The sequence below is a fragment of the Somniosus microcephalus genome, chromosome 11, assembly GCF_052327205.1.
Source record: "Somniosus microcephalus isolate GS21.2 chromosome 11, FLI_Smic_1.0, whole genome shotgun sequence".
In the NCBI taxonomy this organism is placed as follows: domain Eukaryota; kingdom Metazoa; phylum Chordata; class Chondrichthyes; order Squaliformes; family Somniosidae; genus Somniosus; species Somniosus microcephalus.
The window spans coordinates 87,820,232-87,841,106 of NC_140997.1; the positions used below are offsets into that span (position 1 = coordinate 87,820,232).

Below are 20,875 nucleotides of genomic sequence, written 5' to 3' on the forward strand. Positions count from 1 at the left end.
AAAGACAAAATATGCAGGCAATGCGGGAAAATGGGACATATAGCAAGAGTCTGCAGGTCGGGAAAGAAGACCAACACGACAAGAACTATTAAGGAACAGTAAAGGAAAGAAAAGAAACTGACAGATAGTAGTTCAGAAGATCAGGAGAGTGATAAGGACTCCGGGAGCAGGCGACTAAGTTGTTTAAAGTTACACAACGTGATCGCAAAAGAAGATCACCGAACCATTTGGGTCACCCTCATGATAGCAGGGTCCCCAGTGAAGATGGAATTGGACACAGGATCAGCCCTAACTGTCATGAATCGACGAGACTATGAGTGGCTATTCTCACACATACCCTTAAAGGACACGTCCATTGTATTGAAGACATACACGGGGCAAAAGGTCTACCCCAGAGGAAAAATAAGGGTGCCAGTTGAATATAACGGAAAGGAAACACAGAAACTATACATGTATATACTACGAGATGGAGGACCACCATTATTGGGATGTGAATGGATCCGAAGACTACAATTGGATTGGCATTCCATTCTGGCACTAACTGTGACTGACAAAAAAGATGATGGCGTCGCACCTGGATGTCTGTCACAAATTCTATCTGACGCGGAAGAGGTGTTCCAACAAGGACTTGGGACTCTAAAAGGAGTAAAGGCAACCATAAAGATTGAGGATAACGCAACCCCAAAATTTTTCAAGGCCAGACCGGTGCCATACGCGATACGCCCAGCTGTGGAAGCTGAACTGGAGAGTCTGGAGCGTTCGGGGGTGCTGTCTAAGGTGGACTGGAGTGAGTGGGCCACATCCATCGTTCCTGTAATGAAGAAAGCATTGAGCAGCACGCCTGGGGAGCCAAGGAAGGTTCGCATCTGTGGGGACTTCAAGGTGACTGTGAACCCAGTCCTGCACACAGTACAGTATCCGCTTCCGCGGACAGAAGATATTTTCGCCTCGCTATCTGGAGGGAAACGTTTTACAAAGATTGACCTGGCTCAAGCGTATCTACAAATGGAGGTGGAAGAAGCATCTAGGAAATACCTCACGATAAACACTCACAAAGGCCTTTACCAGTACAATCGACTGGTATTTGGGGTAGCATCGGCCCCGGCTATGTGGCAGAGGGCAATGGAACAAGTCCTGCAAGGGATCCCGGGGACCCAGTGTTATTTGGGCGACATCCTGGTTACGGGCGAAAATGACAATGAACACCTTGCCAACCTGGAACAGGTGCTCACGAGATTGCAGGAATATGGGCTACGAGCCAACCGTCCCAAATGCGAGTTCTTCAGGAGACAAATCTCGTATTGTGGCCACATGATTGATGAGGAAGGGTTGCATAAGTCGCCGGACAAGATTGAGGCTGTAGTCAAGGCTCCAGCACCAGAAAATGTGTTGCAACTGAGGTCGTTCCTCGGGTTGGTTGAACTACTACCATAAGTTCTTGCCGAATTTATCTACAATTCTGCACCCACTGAACGCCCTCCTTCAAACTGGTGTAACATGGAAATGGAGTGATGAGTGTAAGCGTGCCTTTCAGGAATGTAAATGCCAAATCACTTCAAAAGAAGTATTGGCCCACTACAACCCAACACTACCGATTCGGTTGGCATGTGATGCGTCACCTTATGGCATTGAAGCGGTGCCGTCACACAAATTTCGTGACGGTTCAGAAAGGCCAATAGCCTTTGCATCGCGCTCGCTAACCTCAGCCGAGCGTAACTACGCCCAGATTGACAGGGAGGCCCTCAGCCTGGTGTGGGGGGTGAAGAAGTTCAATCACTATCTGCACGGGCAGAAATTCACCCTACTGACTGATCATCAACCCCTGGTCTCAATTTTTAACCCAAAGAAGGGCGTTCCGGTGATGACGGTGCAACGGCTGCAAAGATGGTCACTTTTTCTAGGGGCACATCAGTATGACATAGAGTACAAAGGTACGAAACAACATGGAAACGCTGATGGGCTGTCGCGCCTACCGTTGCCTACGGCGGAAGAAGCACCTGCAGTGGACCCTGTGGAGATATTCCATGCGACCATAGTCGAATGTTTGCCTGTTACAAACGCAAGTATTGAGAAGGAAACCCGAAATGACCCGACACTCTCTTGGGTCTATGATTTGACGGTGAAGGGATGGCCAGCATATGGCGACTCACTGTTGCCAGCATTCTCGCCAAGGAGGGAACAGCTGTCAGTGTGCCGGGGAACCTTGATGTGTGGATCCCGAGTGGTAATTCCACCCAAGTTGAGAGATAGAGTACTCAATGAGCTTCACGAGGGTCATCTGGGAGGGGTAAAAATGAAGAGCCTAGCCAGGGCGTTTGTGTGGTGGCTGGGAATCGATAAAGAAATCGAGGATATGACCAAGAGATGCACAGGATGCCAGAAGGTCCAAAACACTCCACCACAGGCCCCGCTACATCCATGGGAGTGGCCCTCATCTCCATGGCAACGGGTACACATTGATTTCGCTGGTCCATTTATGGACTCAATGTTTCTAATTGCTGTGGACGCCCATTCGAAATGGCCAGAGGTCATTAAAATGTCCTCCACCACCACGGAGAAAACTATTGCAGTCCTAAGAACCATCTTCGCCAGGAATGGGTTGCCAGAACAGATCTGTTCCGACAATGGCCCACAGTTTGTGTCTGAGGATTTCCGGAGGTTCCTGAAGAATAATGGGGTGAAACATTACACATCTGCCCCATATCATCCAGCCACAAATGGATTGGCTGAGAGGTTTGTTCAGACCTTTAAAAAGGCCATAAAGGCAATGTATAATGACAACATACCACTGCAACACAAGGTGGATAACTTCCTGTTTGCTTACTGGAATGCAACACATGCAGTAACCAACCAAACTCCAGCCGTACTGTTTTTTAACCGGAGACTAAGATGTCGCTTGGATTTGCTCAAACCAAACATAAGACAAGATGTTGAGGATAAGCAGTTCCAGCACATAAATGAGAAGCCAACCAGGAGCTTCAAGATAGGGCAACCAGTCTTGGCCCTCGACTACCGAACAGAAAAATGGCAGCCAGGCACGATATGCACACAGCAGGGACCACTAATGTACACAGTGGACGTTGGAGGGAGCATCGTGAGACGCCATGCTGACCAGATTCTAGAGTCACAGGAACAAGCCAAACCTGTACCACAAGCATGTGCACCTGGTAATGAGCCCGAAGTACAGATTGCGTCTACCTCAGAAGCAGGGGTATTGGAAGCTGACGAACCAACCAATGACAACGAGCCAGAATTGACTCCACCGCCAGAACAGGATACTCGAGAAAGGCGCTATCCAGTCTGGATCAGGAAGCCTCCTCAAAGACTGAACTTATAAATGACTATTTCAGTTGATGTATATATTACTGAGAAAATTGTAATTGTAATTAGTTATTATTTAGTTGTTAAATGAACGTTATGTACTGTTTATCTAAAAGGGGAGGAATTGTTGTGTATGTACCTTTAAGGGAATAACTGGTCTTAGACTGTAGTACCGGCAGTGACCACCCCTGTATAAAAGGCCCTAGCAGGCTTCTGTAGTTTCAGTTTCAAGCTGCCTCTTGTTCAGTAAAGTACCTGTTAAACTGTTCTCCCGAAGTCCGTGTATTATTGAGGCGCGGACTTTACAGCAGTGACAGACTGTGGGGGTTAAGAGTTACCCTAGCCTGCAGTGACAGACTGTGGGGGTTAAGAGTTACCCTAGCCTGCAGTGGCAGACTGTGGGGGTTAAGAGTTACCCCATTCTACTGCTCCAGAATAGGGCACTTTGCTCAGAGGGAACTTTAAACATCACTCCTTACATCAGGGGTTTGGCAAATTCCCTAACAGAAGAGAAAATGCAATGAATCCAGGGCTGAGATCTCCGAGCCCGGAACACTGGAATCCCTCCCCACAGCACAGGGTTTGGCTCTCAAACAAAAAGCTCTTTTTCTGGTAAATGTTCGTGAACTGCTCATGGTAAAGGACATTATTGCTCAGAAATGCGGAAAGTGTCAGTCACAGAATGTCTGTCAACTTGGAAGAAACATTTTAACAAGGCAATGATTAAAAGTGGAGAGGGCTTCAGTCAGTATTAGGCAAGCTCGTTCAGAGACATCACAAGCCAAACAAAATCACACTTCTAGAAAGAGAGAGTAAAAGGAAAAAAAGCAATTGTCTGCAGGTCAGTAAACTGGATGTGTGGAAATAGTCATTGCCAGAAGCAGGTATCACAGGTTGTGAGGGTGTAGATTGCATTACCAGAGTTAGTGATTGAATTAGAGACCATGTAAACATTTAAAATTAGGTCTGATAGGTGGCTAAAGTAAAGGAAGATAAAGGGATATGAAAACAGAGTGGATAAACGAGATTAGGATACTGCTGGTGGATAAACACCAACAGGGACTGGTTGGGCCAAACACCCTGTTTCCGTATTATACAGAAACAGGCTCGAGGGGCTGAATGGCCTGCTTCTGTTCTTAAGTAATTCGATGTAAAATAAAATGTGGGTACATCAGATCCACCGATCACAAGGCCAGGGGATTATACGGAGACTCTTTGAAGCACTGGTTACACCACACATGGAGTATTGTGTTCAGTTTTTCCCCATGGTTGGGGAGGGTTTAAGGAAGGGCGATGAGGAGGGAGCAGCTCACTGATTTATTTGAGCTCTTAGTTTTCAGAATTCATGAAGTGCAAGAATTCTTCAGATTTCTAAAAAAACAAAGTAACAGAACAGGATGTTAAGAGGCAATAGCTACAGGCGGATATTGAGAAGGCAGAAAGGTGGTGTTGACATCAACCAAAAGAGGCAGCCTCCTGACATGGAGTTTTCAGGTTCCTAAAATATACTTTCTCCCCCACAAGAGATCTCCGACAGATTCTCATCCTGGCACACCTGTCTTGCTGGCAGTGACTCCATCCTTCACTGGGCTCTCCGCAGCACTGGCTTTCCTGAAAATAAGCAATAAAGCATTACCAAACACAAGATGCTGGAAACTAGTTTGCCTTTATTTACCCACACGGCTTGGCCTGTTTTGGATACGGTCATGTTTTGCTTAAACATTACTGACCCTACACAGCTGTCAAACAGAAAGCCCAACAATTTGAGTTAAAATGGGGCTTAACCTCCCCCCCAAAGCTGGAGTTTAAATAAGGATTGGGGCAAAATTCTTCCGTGCACTAAAGTTAGCACAAAAAGTATTTAGAGTAGAGCAGTATTTTCTAATTTACATCCACATCAACTTCTGTGCTAAACTTACATACAGAACAATTATAGAACATAAGATGTAGAAGCAGGAGTAGGTCATTTGGCCCCTCGAGCCTGCTCCGTCACTCAATAAGATCATGGCTGATCTGATCTTGGGCTCAGCTCCACTTCCCTGCCCGCCCCCCATAACCCTGGACTCCCTCATTGTTCAAAAATCTGTCTATCTCCACCTTAAATATATTCAATGCCCCAGCCTCCACAGCTCTCTGGGGAAGAGAATTCCAAAGATTCACGACTCTCTGAGAGAAGAAAGTCCTCCTCATTTCCGATTTAAAAGGGTGCCCCCTTATTCTGAAATTGTGCCCCCTAGTTCTAGATTCCCCCATGAGGGGAAACATCCTCTCAGCATCTACCCTGTCAAGCCCCTTCAGAATCTTATATGTTTCAATAAGATCACCTCTCATTCTTCTAAACTCCAATGAGTATAGGCCCAACCTGCTCAACCTTTCTTCATAAGACAACCCCTTTACTCCTTTGAACTTCAACATCTGGAGTGTAAATGCATCTCCACCTCTGGATATTTACAGTTCGAGATCAGCAGTGAACAATGACAATGCTGCTTTTGATTAGGCGACAACAGGATGCAATAGATTTTAAAAATCCCCCAGCCCGACAGGAGTGAGTTGGGATCCAATCCGAGACCTCTGCCATTCCATAACAATCATTAGGAGCCATGTGAGCACTTCACGATCACCCAACTCTCCTGCTCACTTTGCACAACACGGGGGGAGGGGCCACGTAATAGAAATAAAACCAATCGGTCAGTCATACCAGGGTTTAAGCAGCTTGTGATAACATTTTAGCTGGTTTTCAAGCTTTATCTCCTCCTCCACGCACTCCTCAATGGCTTCAACAAGTAGCGAGGACAGCCTGTAAAGTATCAAACCATTAGAGGTATCTCTGAAAAAAGCAAAGCAAAGCCCACCCCCTCACCAAGACAACTTAAAACATGAACTTACTCAACCATTGTTACAATCAATGTCCTCCCAAAGTTTGAATAAAAAAAAGTTACATTTAAATTCATATAATTGAGGCGTTCGGGGGTTTATATATAGAATAACAGATACCGGGAGTGAGTAACAGACTGGAATCGAGGGGTGCTGAAGACCTGATTAAGTCCCACTCCAGAGTCTTGAGCACAAAATCCAGGCTGACAGATCCAATGCAGTACTCAGGAATCACTGCACTGTCGGAGGGGCAGTACTGAGGGAGGGCTGCGCTGTCGGAGGGGCAGTACTGAGGGAGCGCTGCACTGTCGGAGGGGCAGTACTGAGGGAGCGCTGCACTGTCGGAGGGGCAGTACTGAGGGAGCGCTGCACTGTCGGAGGGGCAGTACTGAGGGAGCGCTGCACTGTCGGAGGGGCAGTACTGAGGGAGCGCTGCACTGTCGGAGGGGCAGTACTGAGGGAGCGCTGCACTGTCGGAGGGGCAGTACTGAGGGAGCGCTGCACTGTCGGAGGGGCAGTACTGAGGGAGGGCTGCACTGTCGGAGGGGCAGTACTGAGGGAGGGCTGCACTGTCGGAGGGGCAGTACTGAGGGAGGGCTGCACTGTCGGAGGGGCAGTACTGAGGGAGGGCTGCACTGTCGGAGGGGCAGTACTGAGGGAGCGCTGCACTGTCGGAGGGTCAGTACTGAGGGAGCGCTGCACTGTCGGAGGGTCAGTACTGAGGGAGCGCTGCACTGTCGGAGGGGCAGTACTGAGGGTGCGCTGCACTGTCGGAGGGACAGTACTGAGGGTGGGCTGCACTGTCGGAGGGGCAGTACTGAGGGTGGGCTGCACTGTCGGAGGGGCAGTACTGAGGGAGCGCTGCACTGTCGGAGGGGCAGTACTGAGGGAGCGCTGCACTGTCGGAGGGACAGTACTGAGGGTGGGCTGCACTGTCGGAGGGGCAGTACTGAGGGAGGGCTGCGCTGTCGGAGGGGCAGTACTGAGGGAGCACTGCACTGTCGGAAGGTCAGTATTGAGGGAGCACTGCACTGTCGGAGGGGCAGTACTGAGGGAGCGCTGCACTGTTGGAGGGGCAGTACTGAGGGAGCACTGCACTGTCAGAGGGTCAGTACTGAGGGTGGGCTGCACTGTTGGAGGGGCAGTACTGAGGGAGGGCTGCGCTGTCGGAGGGGCAGTACTGAGGGAGCACTGCACTGTCGGAAGGTCAGTATTGAGGGAGGGCTGCACTGTCGGAGGGGCAGTACTGAGGGAGGGCTGCACTGTCGGAGGGGCAGTACTGAGGGAGGGCTGCGCTGTCGGAGGGGCAGTACTGAGGGAGCACTGCACTGTCGGAGGGGCAGTACTGAGGGAGTGATGCACTGTCGGAGGGTCAGTACTGAGGGAGGGCTGCGCTGTCGGAGGGGCAGTACTGAGGGAGCACTGCACTGTCGGAAGGTCAGTACTGAGGGAGGGCTGCACTGAGGGAGTGCTGCACTGTCGGAGGGTCAGTACTGAGGGAGGGCTGCGCTGTCGGAGGGGCAGTACTGAGGGAGCGCTGCACTGTCGGAGGGTCAGTACTGAGGGAGGGCTGCGCTGTCGGAGGGGCAGTACTGAGGGAGCGCTGCACTGTCGGAGGGGCAGTACTGAGGGAGCACTGCACTGTCGGAGGGTCAGTACTGAGGGAGCGCTGCACTGTCGGAGGGGCAGTACTGAGGGAGCACTGCACTGTCGGAGGGTCAGTACTGAGGGTGGGCTGCACTGTCGGAGGGTCAGTACTGAGGGAGCGCTGCACTGTCGGAGGGGCAGTACTGAGGGAGCACTGCACTGTCGGAGGGTCAGTACTGAGGGGGGGCTGCACTGTTGGAGGGGCAGTACTGAGGGAGCACTGCACTGTCGGAGGGGCAGTACTGAGGGAGCGCTGCACTGTCGGAGGGGCAGTACTGAGGGAGCACTGCACTGTCGGAGGGTCAGTACTGAGGGTGGGCTGCACTGTTGGAGGGGCAGTACTGAGGGAGGGCTGCGCTGTCGGAGGGGCAGTACTGAGGGAGCACTGCACTGTCGGAAGGTCAGTATTGAGGGAGGGCTGTACTGTCGGAGGGTCAGTACTGAGGGTGGGCTGCACTGTTGGAGGGTCAGTACTGAGGGAGTGCTGCGCTGTCGGAGGGGCAGTACTGAGGGAGTGCTGCACTGTCGGAGGGGCAGCAGAGGGAGCACTGCACTGTCGGAAGGGCAGTAGAGGGAGCACTGCACTGTCGGAAGGTCAGTACTGAGGGAGGGCTGCGCTATCGGAGGGGCAGTACTGAGGGAGTGATGCACTGTCAGAGGGTCAGTACTGAGGGAGGGCTGCGCTGTCGGAGGGGCAGTACTGAGGGAGCACTGCACTGTCGGAAGGTCAGTACTGAGGGAGCGCTGCACTGTCAGAGGGGCAGTACTGAGGTAGCACTGCACTGTCAGAAGGTCAGTACTGAGGGAGGGCTGCGCTGTCGGAGGGGCAGTACTGAGGGAGGGCTGCGCTGTCGGAGATGCCGTCCTTCGGATGAGACGTTAACCTGAGGTCCCATCTGCCCTCTCAGGTGGATGTAAAAGATCCTACGGGTACTATTTCAAAGAAGAGCAGAGTTCTCCCTGGCGTGCTGGGGCCAATACTTATCCCTGAACCCATATAATCGAGGGGTTCAGGGGGGAGGTTTATATATATAGAACAGATAGTGAGTTACAGACTGGAATCTAATCGAGGGGTGATGTGGATTAAGGTGGCTCCTGGGCTGGTAGCTCCTTACTGAGCTGCTCTTCTTTGCAACTGTATCCTTGTTCATCCATTGCCATCCTTTGCCCTTTCTTCCATTGCTTAAGATACCCTGGCTCTGACAGTGGATGCATTTTAGCCCAAACGACAAGTTCAAACGACAAGTTTAAAGCTCCCCCTGCAGAGTCCACTGCCCACTCCCGGCACTGCTTGTTCGGTTTTCACTGAGCTCCTTTCAACTGTTCGAACTCGGATGAAATTTGACTTCCCAGATTCCTGCCATCAGGACTGGGCTACACTGTTTGAAGCAGCTGCTGTGACTCTGCTCTGCCATTCCGTTACATCAAGTTATAAGCTGCTAAATTCTTTTCCGAACTCCTGGACGCCTGGACTACGTTTCTGCACAGGACTACACCACTACGTTTCTGCACGGGACTACACTGGATTACACCACTACGTTTCTGCACGGGACTACACTGGGTGACACCACTACGTTTCTGCACGGGACTACACTGGATTACACCATTACGTTTCTGCACGGGACTACACTGGATTACACCACTACGTTTCTGCACGGGACTACACTGGATTACACCACTACGTTTCTGCATGGGACTACACTGGATTACACCACGACGTTTCTGCACGGGACTACACTGGATTACACCACGACGTTTCTGCACGGGACTACACTGGATTACACCACTACGTTTCTGCACGGGACTACACTGGATTACACCACTACGCTTCTGCACGGGACTACACTGGATTACACCACTATGTTTCTGCACGGGACTACACTGGATTACACCACTACGTTTCTGCATGGGACTACACTGGATTACACCTGTACGTTTATGCACGGGACTACACTGGATTACACCACTACGTTTCTGCTTTGGACTACACCACTACGTTTCTGCATGGGACGACACTGGATGACACCACTACGTTTCTGCATGGGACGACACTGGATTGCACCACTACGTTTCTGCACGGGACTACACTGGATTACACCACTACGTTTCTGCATGGGACTACACTGGATTACACCACTACATTTCTGCATGGGACTACACTGGATTACACCACTACGTTTCTGCACGGGACTACACTGGATTACACCACTACGTTTCTGCACGGGGCTACACTGGATTACACTACTACGTTTCTGCATGGGACGACACTGGATTACACCACTACGTTTCTGCACGGGACTACACTGGATTACACCAATACGTTTCTGCATGGGTCTACACTGGATTACACCACTACGTTTCTGCATGGGACTACACTGGATTACACCACTACGTTTCTGCACGGGACTACACTGGATTACACCACTACGTTTCTGCACGGGACTACACTGGGTTACACCACTACGTCTCTGCACGGGGCTACACTGGATTACACCACTACGTTTCTGCATGGGACTACACTGGATTACACCAACACGTTTCTGCACGGGACTACACTGGATTACACCACTACGTCTCTGCACGGGACTACACTGGATTACACCACTACGTTTCCGCACGGGACTACACTGGATTACACCACTACGCTTCTGCACGGGACTACACTGGATTACACCACTACGTTTCTGCACGGGACTAAACTGGATTACACCACTACGTTTCTGCACGGGACGACACTGGATTACACCTGTACGTTTCTGCACGGGACTACACTGGATTACACCACTACGTTTCTGCACGGGACTACACTGGATTACACCACTACGCTTCTGCTTTGGACTACAGCGCTACGTTTCTGCATGGGACTACACTGGATTACACCACTACGTTTCTGCACGGGACTACACTGGATTACACCAATACGTTTCTGCACGGGACTACACTGGATTACACCACTACGTTTCCGCACGGGACTACACTGGATTACACCACTACGTTTCCGCACGGGACTACACTGGATTACACCACTACGTTTCTGCACGGGACTACACTGGATTACACCACTACGTTTCCGCACGGGACTACACTGGATTACACCACTACGTCTCTGCACGGGACTACACTGGATTACACCACTACGTTTCTGCACGGGAATACACTGGATTACACCACTACGTTTCTGCATGGGACTACACTGGATTACACCACTACGTTTCTGCACGGGACTACACTGGATTACACCACTACGTTTCTGCACGGGACTACACTGGATTACACCACTACGTTTCTGCACGGGACGACACTGGATTACACCACTACGTTTCTGCACGGGACTACACTGGATTACACCACTACGTTTCTGCATGGGACTACATTGGATTACACCACTACGTTTCTGCTTGGGACTACACTGGATTACACCAGCACGTTTCTACACGGGACTACACTGGATTACACCACTACGTCTCTGCACGGGACTACACTGGATTACACCACTGCGTTTCCGCACGGGACTACACTGGATTACACCACTACGCTTCTGCATGGGACTACACTGGATTACACCACTACGTTTCTGCATGGGACTACACTGGATTACACCACTACGTTTCTGCATGGGACTACACTGGATTACACCAGCACGTTTCTGCACGGGACTACACTGGATTACACCACTACGTCTCTGCACGGGACTACACTGGATTACACCACTGCGTTTCCGCACGGGACTACACTGGATTACACCACTACGCTTCTGCACGGGACTACACTGGATTACACCACTACGTTTCTGCATGGGACTAAACTGGATTACACCACTACGTTTCTGCACGGGACTACACTGGATTACACCTGTACGTTTCTGCACGGGACTACACTGGATTACACCACTACGTTTCTGCACGGGACTACACTGGATTACACCACAACGCTTCTGCACGGGACTACACTGGATTACACCACTACGTTTCTGCACGGGACTACACTGGATTACACCAATACGTTTCTGCACGGGACTACACTGGATTACACCACTACGTTTCCGCACGGGACTACACTGGATTACACCACTACGCTTCTGCACGGGACTACACTGGATTACACCACTACATTTCTGCACGGGACTACACTGGATTACACCACTACGTTTCTGCACGGGACTACACTGGATTACACCACTACGTTTCTGCATGGGACTACACTGGATTACACCACTACGTTTCTGCACGGGACTACGCTGGGTTACACCACTACGTTTCTGCATGGGACTACACTGGATTACACCACTACGTTTCTGCACGGGGCTACAATGGATTACACCACTACGCTTCTGCTTTGGACTACACTGGATTACACCACTACGTTTCTGCACAGGACTACACTGGATTACACCACTACGTTTCTGCATGGGACTACACTGGATTACACCACTACGTTTCTGCACGGGGCTACAATGGATTACACCACTACGCTTCTGCTTTGGACTACACTGGATTACACCACTACGTTTCCGCACGGGACTACACTGGATTACACCACTACGCTTCTGCACGGGACTACACTGGATTACACCACTACGTTTCTGCACGGGACTAAACTGGATTACACCACTACGTTTCTGCACGGGACGACACTGGATTACACCTGTACGTTTCTGCACGGGACTACACTGGATTACACCACTACGTTTCTGCACGGGACTACACTGGATTACACCACTACGCTTCTGCTTTGGACTACAGCGCTACGTTTCTGCATGGGACTACACTGGATTACACCACTACGTTTCTGCACGGGACTACACTGGATTACACCAATACGTTTCTGCACGGGACTACACTGGATTACACCACTACGTTTCCGCACGGGACTACACTGGATTACACCACTACGTTTCCGCACGGGACTACACTGGATTACACCACTACGTTTCTGCACGGGACTACACTGGATTACACCACTACGTTTCCGCACGGGACTACACTGGATTACACCACTACGTCTCTGCACGGGACTACACTGGATTACACCACTACGTTTCTGCACGGGAATACACTGGATTACACCACTACGTTTCTGCAGGGGGCTACACTGGATTACACCACTACGTTTCTGCATGGGACTACACTGGATTACACCACTACGTTTCTGCATGGGACTACACTGGATTACACCACTACGTTTCTGCACGGGACTACACTGGATTACACCACTACGTTTCTGCACGGGACGACACTGGATTACACCACTACGTTTCTGCACGGGACTACACTGGATTACACCACTACGTTTCTGCACGGGACTACACTGGATTACACCACTACGTTTCTGCATGGGACTACATTGGATTACACCACTACGTTTCTGCATGGGACTACACTGGATTACACCAGCACGTTTCTACACGGGACTACACTGGATTACACCACTACGTCTCTGCACGGGACTACACTGGATTACACCACTACGTCTCTGCACGGGACTACACTGGATTACACCACTGCGTTTCCGCACGGGACTACACTGGATTACACCACTACGCTTCTGCATGGGACTACACTGGATTACACCACTACGTTTCTGCATGGGACTACACTGGATTACACCACTACGTTTCTGCATGGGACTACACTGGATTACACCAGCACGTTTCTGCACGGGACTACACTGGATTACACCACTACGTCTCTGCACGGGACTACACTGGATTACACCACTGCGTTTCCGCACGGGACTACACTGGATTACACCACTACGCTTCTGCACGGGACTACACTGGATTACACCACTACGTTTCTGCATGGGACTAAACTGGATTACACCACTACGTTTCTGCACGGGACTACACTGGATTACACCTGTACGTTTCTGCACGGGACTACACTGGATTACACCACTACGTTTCTGCACGGGACTACACTGGATTACACCACAACGCTTCTGCACGGGACTACACTGGATTACACCACTACGTTTCTGCACGGGACTACACTGGATTACACCAATACGTTTCTGCACGGGACTACACTGGATTACACCACTACGTTTCCGCACGGGACTACACTGGATTACACCACTACGCTTCTGCACGGGACTACACTGGATTACACCACTACATTTCTGCACGGGACTACACTGGATTACACCACTACGTTTCTGCACGGGACTACACTGGATTACACCACTACGTTTCTGCATGGGACTACACTGGATTACACCACTACGTTTCTGCACGGGACTACGCTGGGTTACACCACTACGTTTCTGCATGGGACTACACTGGATTACACCACTACGTTTCTGCACGGGGCTACAATGGATTACACCACTACGCTTCTGCTTTGGACTACACTGGATTACACCACTACGTTTCTGCACGGGACTACACTGGATTACACCACTACGTTTCTGCACGGGACTACACTGGATTACACCACTACGGTTCTGCATGGGACTACACTGGATTACACCACTACGTTTCTGCATGGGACTACACTGGATTACACCAACACGTTTCTGCACGGGACTACACTGGATTACACCACTACGTTTCCGCACGGGACCACACTGGATTACACCTCTACGTTTCTGCACGGGACTACACTGGATTACACCACTACGTCTCTGCACGGGACTACACCACTACGTTTCTGCACGGGAATACACTGGATTACACCACTACGTTTCTGCAGGGGACTACACTGGATTACACCACTACGTTTCTGCAGGGGACTACACTGGATTACACCACTACGTTTCTGCACGGGACTACACTGGATTACACCAATACGTTTCTGCACGGGGCTACACTGGATTACAGCACTACGTTTCTGCACGGGACTACACTGGATTACACCACTACGTTTCTGCATGGGACGACACTGGATTACACCACTACGTTTCTGCACGGGACTACGCTGGGTTACACCACTACGTTTCTGCACGGGACTACACTGGATTACACCACTACGTTTCTGCATGGGACTACACTGGATTACACCAACACGTTTCTGCACGGGACTACACTGGATTACACCACTACGTCTCTGCACGGGACTACACTGGATTACACCACTACGTTTCCGCACGGGACTACACTGGATTACACCACTACGCTTCTGCACGGGACTACACTGGATTACGCCACTACGTTTCTGCACGGGACTAAACTGGATGACACCACTACGTTTCTTCACGGGACTACACTGGATTACACCTGCACGTTTCTGCACGGGACTACACTGGATGACACCACTACGTTTCTGCACGGGACTACACTGGATTACACCACTACGCTTCTGCTTTGGACTACAGTGCTACGTTTCTGCATGGGACTGCACTGGATTACACCACTACGTTTCTGCACGGGACTACACTGGATTACACCCCTACGCTTCTGCTTTGGACTACAGCACTACGTTTCTGCATGGGACTACACTGGATTACACCACTACGTTTCTGCACGGGACTACACTGGATTACACCAATACGTTTCTGCACGGGACTACACTGGATTGCACCACTACGTTTCCGCACGGGACTACACTGGATTACACCACTACGTTTCCGCACGGGACTACACTGGATTACACCACTACATTTCTGCACGGGACTACACTGGATTACACCACTACGTTTCTGCACGGGACTACACTGGATTACACCACTACGTTTCTGCACGGGACTACACTGGATTACACCACTACGTTTCTGCACGGGACTACACTGGATTACACCACTACGTTTCTGCATGGGACTACACTGGATTACACCACTACGTTTCTGCACGGGACTACGCTGGGTTACACCACTACGTTTCTGCATGGGACTACACTGGATTACACCACTACGTTTCTGCATGGGACTACACTGGATTACACCACTACGCTTCTGCTTTGGACTACACTGGATTACACCACTACGCTTCTGCACGGGACTACACTGGATTACACCACTACGGTTCTGCATGGGACTACACTGGATTACACCACTACGTTTCTGCATGGGACTACACTGGATTACACCACTACGTTTCCGCACGGGACTACACTGGATTACACCACTACGTCTCTGCACGGGACTACACTGGATTACACCACGACGTTTCTGCACGGGAATACACTGGATTACACCACTACGTTTCTGCAGGGGGCTACACTGGATTACACCACGACGTTTCTGCATGGGACTACACTGGATTACACCACTACGTTTCTGCATGGGACTACACTGGATTACACCACGACGTTTCTGCATGGGACTACACTGGATTACACCACTACGTTTCTGCACGGGACTACACTGGATTACACCACTACGTTTCTGCACGGGACTACACTGGATTACACCACTACGTTTCTGCACGGGACTACACTGGATTACACCACTACGTTTCTGCACGGGACTACGCTGGGTTACACCACTACGTTTCTGCATGGGACTACACTGGATTACACCACTACGTTTCTGCATGGGACTACACTGGATTACACCACTACGTTTCTGCATGGGACTACACTGGATTACACCAGCACGTTTCTGCACGGGACTACACCACTACGTCTCTGCACGGGACTACACTGGATTACACCACTGCGTTTCCGCACGGGACTACACTGGATTACACCACTATGCTTCTGCACGGGACTACACTGGATTACACCACTACGTTTCTGCACGGGACTAAACTGGATTACACCACTACGTTTCTGCACGGGACTACACTGGATTACAACTGTACGTCTCTGCACGGGACTACACTGGATTACAGCACTACGTTTCTGCACGGGACTACACTGGATTACACCACTACGCTTCTGCACGGGACTACACTGGATTACACCACTACGTTTCTGCACGGGACTACACTGGATTACACCACTACGTTTCCGCACGGGACTACACTGGATTACACCACTACGTCTCTGCACGGGACTACACCACTACGTTTCTGCACGGGAATACACTGGATTACACCACTACGTTTCTGCAGGGGACTACACTGGATTACACCACTACGTTTCTGCAGGGGACTACACTGGATTACACCACTACGTTTCTGCACGGGACTACACTGGATTACACCAATACGTTTCTGCACGGGACTACACTGGATTACACAACTACGTTTCTGCACGGGACTACACTGGATTACACCAATACGTTTCTGCACGGGACTACACTGGATTACACAACTACGTTTCTGCATGGGACTACACTGGATTACACCACTACGTTTCTGCATGGGACTACATTGGGTTACACCACTACATTTCTGCATGGGACTACACTGGATTACACCACTACGTTTGTGCACGGGACTACACCACTACGTTTCTGCACGGGACTACACTGGATTACACCACTACGTTTCTGCACGGGACTACACTGGATTACACCACTACGTTTCTGCACGGGACTACACTGGATTACACCACTACGTTTCTGCACGGGACTACACTGGATTACACCACTACGTTTCTGCATGGGACTACACTGGATTACACCACTACGTTTCTGCACGGGACTACGCTGGGTTACACCACTACGTTTCTGCATGGGACTACACTGGATTACACCACTACGTTTCTGCATGGGACTACACTGGATTACACCACTACGCTTCTGCTTTGGACTACACTGGATTACACCACTACGCTTCTGCACGGGACTACACTGGATTACACCACTACGGTTCTGCATGGGACTACACTGGATTACACCACTACGTTTCTGCATGGGACTACACTGGATTACACCAACACGTTTCTGCACGGGACGACACTGGATTACACCACTACGTCTCTGCACGGGACTACACTGGATTACACCACTACGTTTCAGCACAGGACTACACTGGATTACACCACTACGCTTCTGCACGGGACTACACTGGATTACACCACTACGTTTCTGCACGGGACTAAACTGGATTACACCACCACGTTTCTGCACGGGACTACACTGGATTACACCACTACGTTTCTGCACAGGACTACACTGGATTACACCACTACGCTTCTGCACGGGACTACACTGGATTACACCACTACGTTTCTGCACGGGACTAAACTGGATTACACCACTACGTTTCTGCATGGGACTACATTGGGTTACACCACTACATTTCTGCATGGGACTACACTGGATTCCACCACTACGTTTCTGCACGGGACTACACCACTACGTTTCTGCACGGGGCTACACTGGATTACATCACTACGTTTATGCATGGGACTACACTGGATTACACGACTACGTTTCTGCACGGGACTACGCTGGGTTACACCACTACGTTTCTGCACGGGACTACACTGGATTACACCACTACGTCTCTGCACGGGACTACACTGGATTACACCACTACGTTTCCGCACGGGGCTACACTGGATTACACCACTACGCTTCTGCACGGGACTAAACTGGATTACACCACTACGTTTCTGCACGGGACTACACTGGATTACACCTGTACGTTTCTGCACGGGACTACACTGGATTACACCACTACGTTTCTGCACGGGACTACACTGGATTACACCACTACGCTTCTGCACGGGACTACACTGGATTACACCACTACGTTTCTGCACGGGACTACACTGGATTACACCAGTACGCTTCTGCTTTGGACTACAGCGCTACGTTTCTGCATGGGACTACACTGGATTACACCACTACGTTTCTGCACGGGACTACACTGGATTACACCAATACGTTTCTGCACGGGACTACACTGGATTACACCACTACGTTTCCGCACGGGACTACACTGGATTACACCACTACGTTTCCGCACGGGACTACACTGGATTACACCACTACGTTTCTGCACGGGACTACACTGGATTACACCACATTTCTGCACGGGACTACACTGGATTACACCACTACGTTTCTGCACGGGACTACACTGGATTACACCACTACCTTTCCGCACGGGACTACACTGGATTACACCACTACGTCTCAGCACGGGACTACACTGGATTACACCACTACGTTTCTGCACGGGAATACACTGGATTACACCACTACGTTTCTGCACGGGACTACACTGGATTACACCTGTACGTTTCTGCACGGGACTACACTGGATTACACCACTACGTCTCTGCACGGGACTACACTGGATTACACCACTACGTCTCTGCACGGGACTACACTGGATTACACCACTGCGTTTCCGCACGGGACTACACTGGATTACACCACTACGCTTCTGCATGGGACTACACTGGATTACACCACTACGTTTCTGCATGGGACTACACTGGATTACACCACTACGTTTCTGCATGGGACTACACTGGATTACACCAGCACGTTTCTGCACGGGACTACACTGGATTACACCACTACGTTTCTGCACGGGACTACACTGGATTACACCACTACGTTTCTGCATGGGACTACACTGGATTACACCAGCACGTTTCTGCACGGGACTACACTGGATTACACCACTACGTCTCTGCACGGGACTACACTGGATTACACCACTGCGTTTCCGCACGGGACTACACTGGATTACACCACTACGCTTCTGCACGGGACTACACTGGATTACACCACTACGTTTCTGCATGGGACTAAACTGGATTACACCACTACGTTTCTGCACGGGACTACACTGGATTACACCACAACGCTTCTGCACGGGACTACACTGGATTACACCACTACGTTTCTGCACGGGACTACACTGGATTACACCAATACGTTTCTGCACGGGACTACACTGGATTACACCACTACGTTTCCGCACGGGACTACACTGGATTACACCACTACGCTTCTGCACGGGACTACACTGGATTACACCACTACATTTCTGCACGAGACTACACTGGATTACACCACTACGTTTCTGCACGGGACTACACTGGATTACACCACTACGTTTCTGCATGGGACTACACTGGATTACACCACTACGTTTCTGCACGGGACTACGCTGGGTTACACCACTACGTTTCTGCATGGGACTACACTGGATTACACCACTACGTTTCTGCACGGGGCTACAATGGATTACACCACTACGCTTCTGCTTTGGACTACACTGGATTACACCACTACGTTTCTGCACGGGACTACACTGGATTACACCACTACGTTTCTGCATGGGACTACACTGGATTACACCACTACGTTTCTGCACGGGGCTACAATGGATTACACCACTACGCTTCTGCTTTGGACTACACTGGATTACACCACTACGTTTCCGCACGGGACTACACTGGATTACACCACTACGCTTCTGCACGGGACTACACTGGATTACACCACTACGTTTCTGCACGGGACTAAACTGGATTACACCACTACGTTTCTGCACGGGACGACACTGGATTACACCTGTACGTTTCTGCACGGGACTACACTGGATTACACCACTACGTTTCTGCACGGGACTACACTGGATTACACCACTACGCTTCTGCTTTGGACTACAGCGCTACGTTTCTGCATGGGACTACACTGGATTACACCACTACGTTTCTGCACGGGACTACACTGGATTACACCAATACGTTTCTGCACGGGACTACACTGGATTACACCACTACGTTTCCGCACGGGACTACACTGGATTACACCACTACGTTTCCGCACGGGACTACACTGGATTACACCACTACGTTTCTGCACGGGACTACACTGGATTACACCACTACGTTTCCGCACGGGACTACACTGGATTACACCACTACGTCTCTGCACGGGACTACACTGGATTACACCACTACGTTTCTGCACGGGAATACACTGGATTACACCACTACGTTTCTGCAGGGGGCTACACTGGATTACACCACTACGTTTCTGCATGGGACTACACTGGATTACACCACTACGTTTCTGCATGGGACTACACTGGATTACACCACTACGTTTCTGCACGGGACTACACTGGATTACACCACTACGTTTCTGCACGGGACGACACTGGATTACACCACTACGTTTCTGCACGGGACTACACTGGATTACACCACTACGTTTCTGCACGGGACTACACTGGATT

General features: G+C 50.4%; 1 protein-coding gene across 3 annotated transcripts in view; it reads right to left on the reverse strand.

Annotated features, from left to right (window-relative positions):
* Positions 1-20,875, reverse strand: part of tedc2 (tubulin epsilon and delta complex 2) — a 130,974-nt gene that overhangs the window by 32,428 nt on the left and 77,671 nt on the right. For 2 of the 3 annotated variants that reach the window (XM_086000923.1, XM_086000922.1), the window contains exons 2-3: positions 6,020-6,118; positions 4,877-4,932 (exon numbers count right to left, since the gene is read on the reverse strand). In XM_086000923.1, the coding sequence (XP_085857049.1) occupies positions 4,877-4,932; positions 6,020-6,118 (155 nt within the window). Of the gene's footprint in view, positions 1-4,876; positions 4,933-6,019; positions 6,119-20,875 lie in introns of those variants that run through there. The other variant, XM_086000924.1, reaches the window with a different exon arrangement.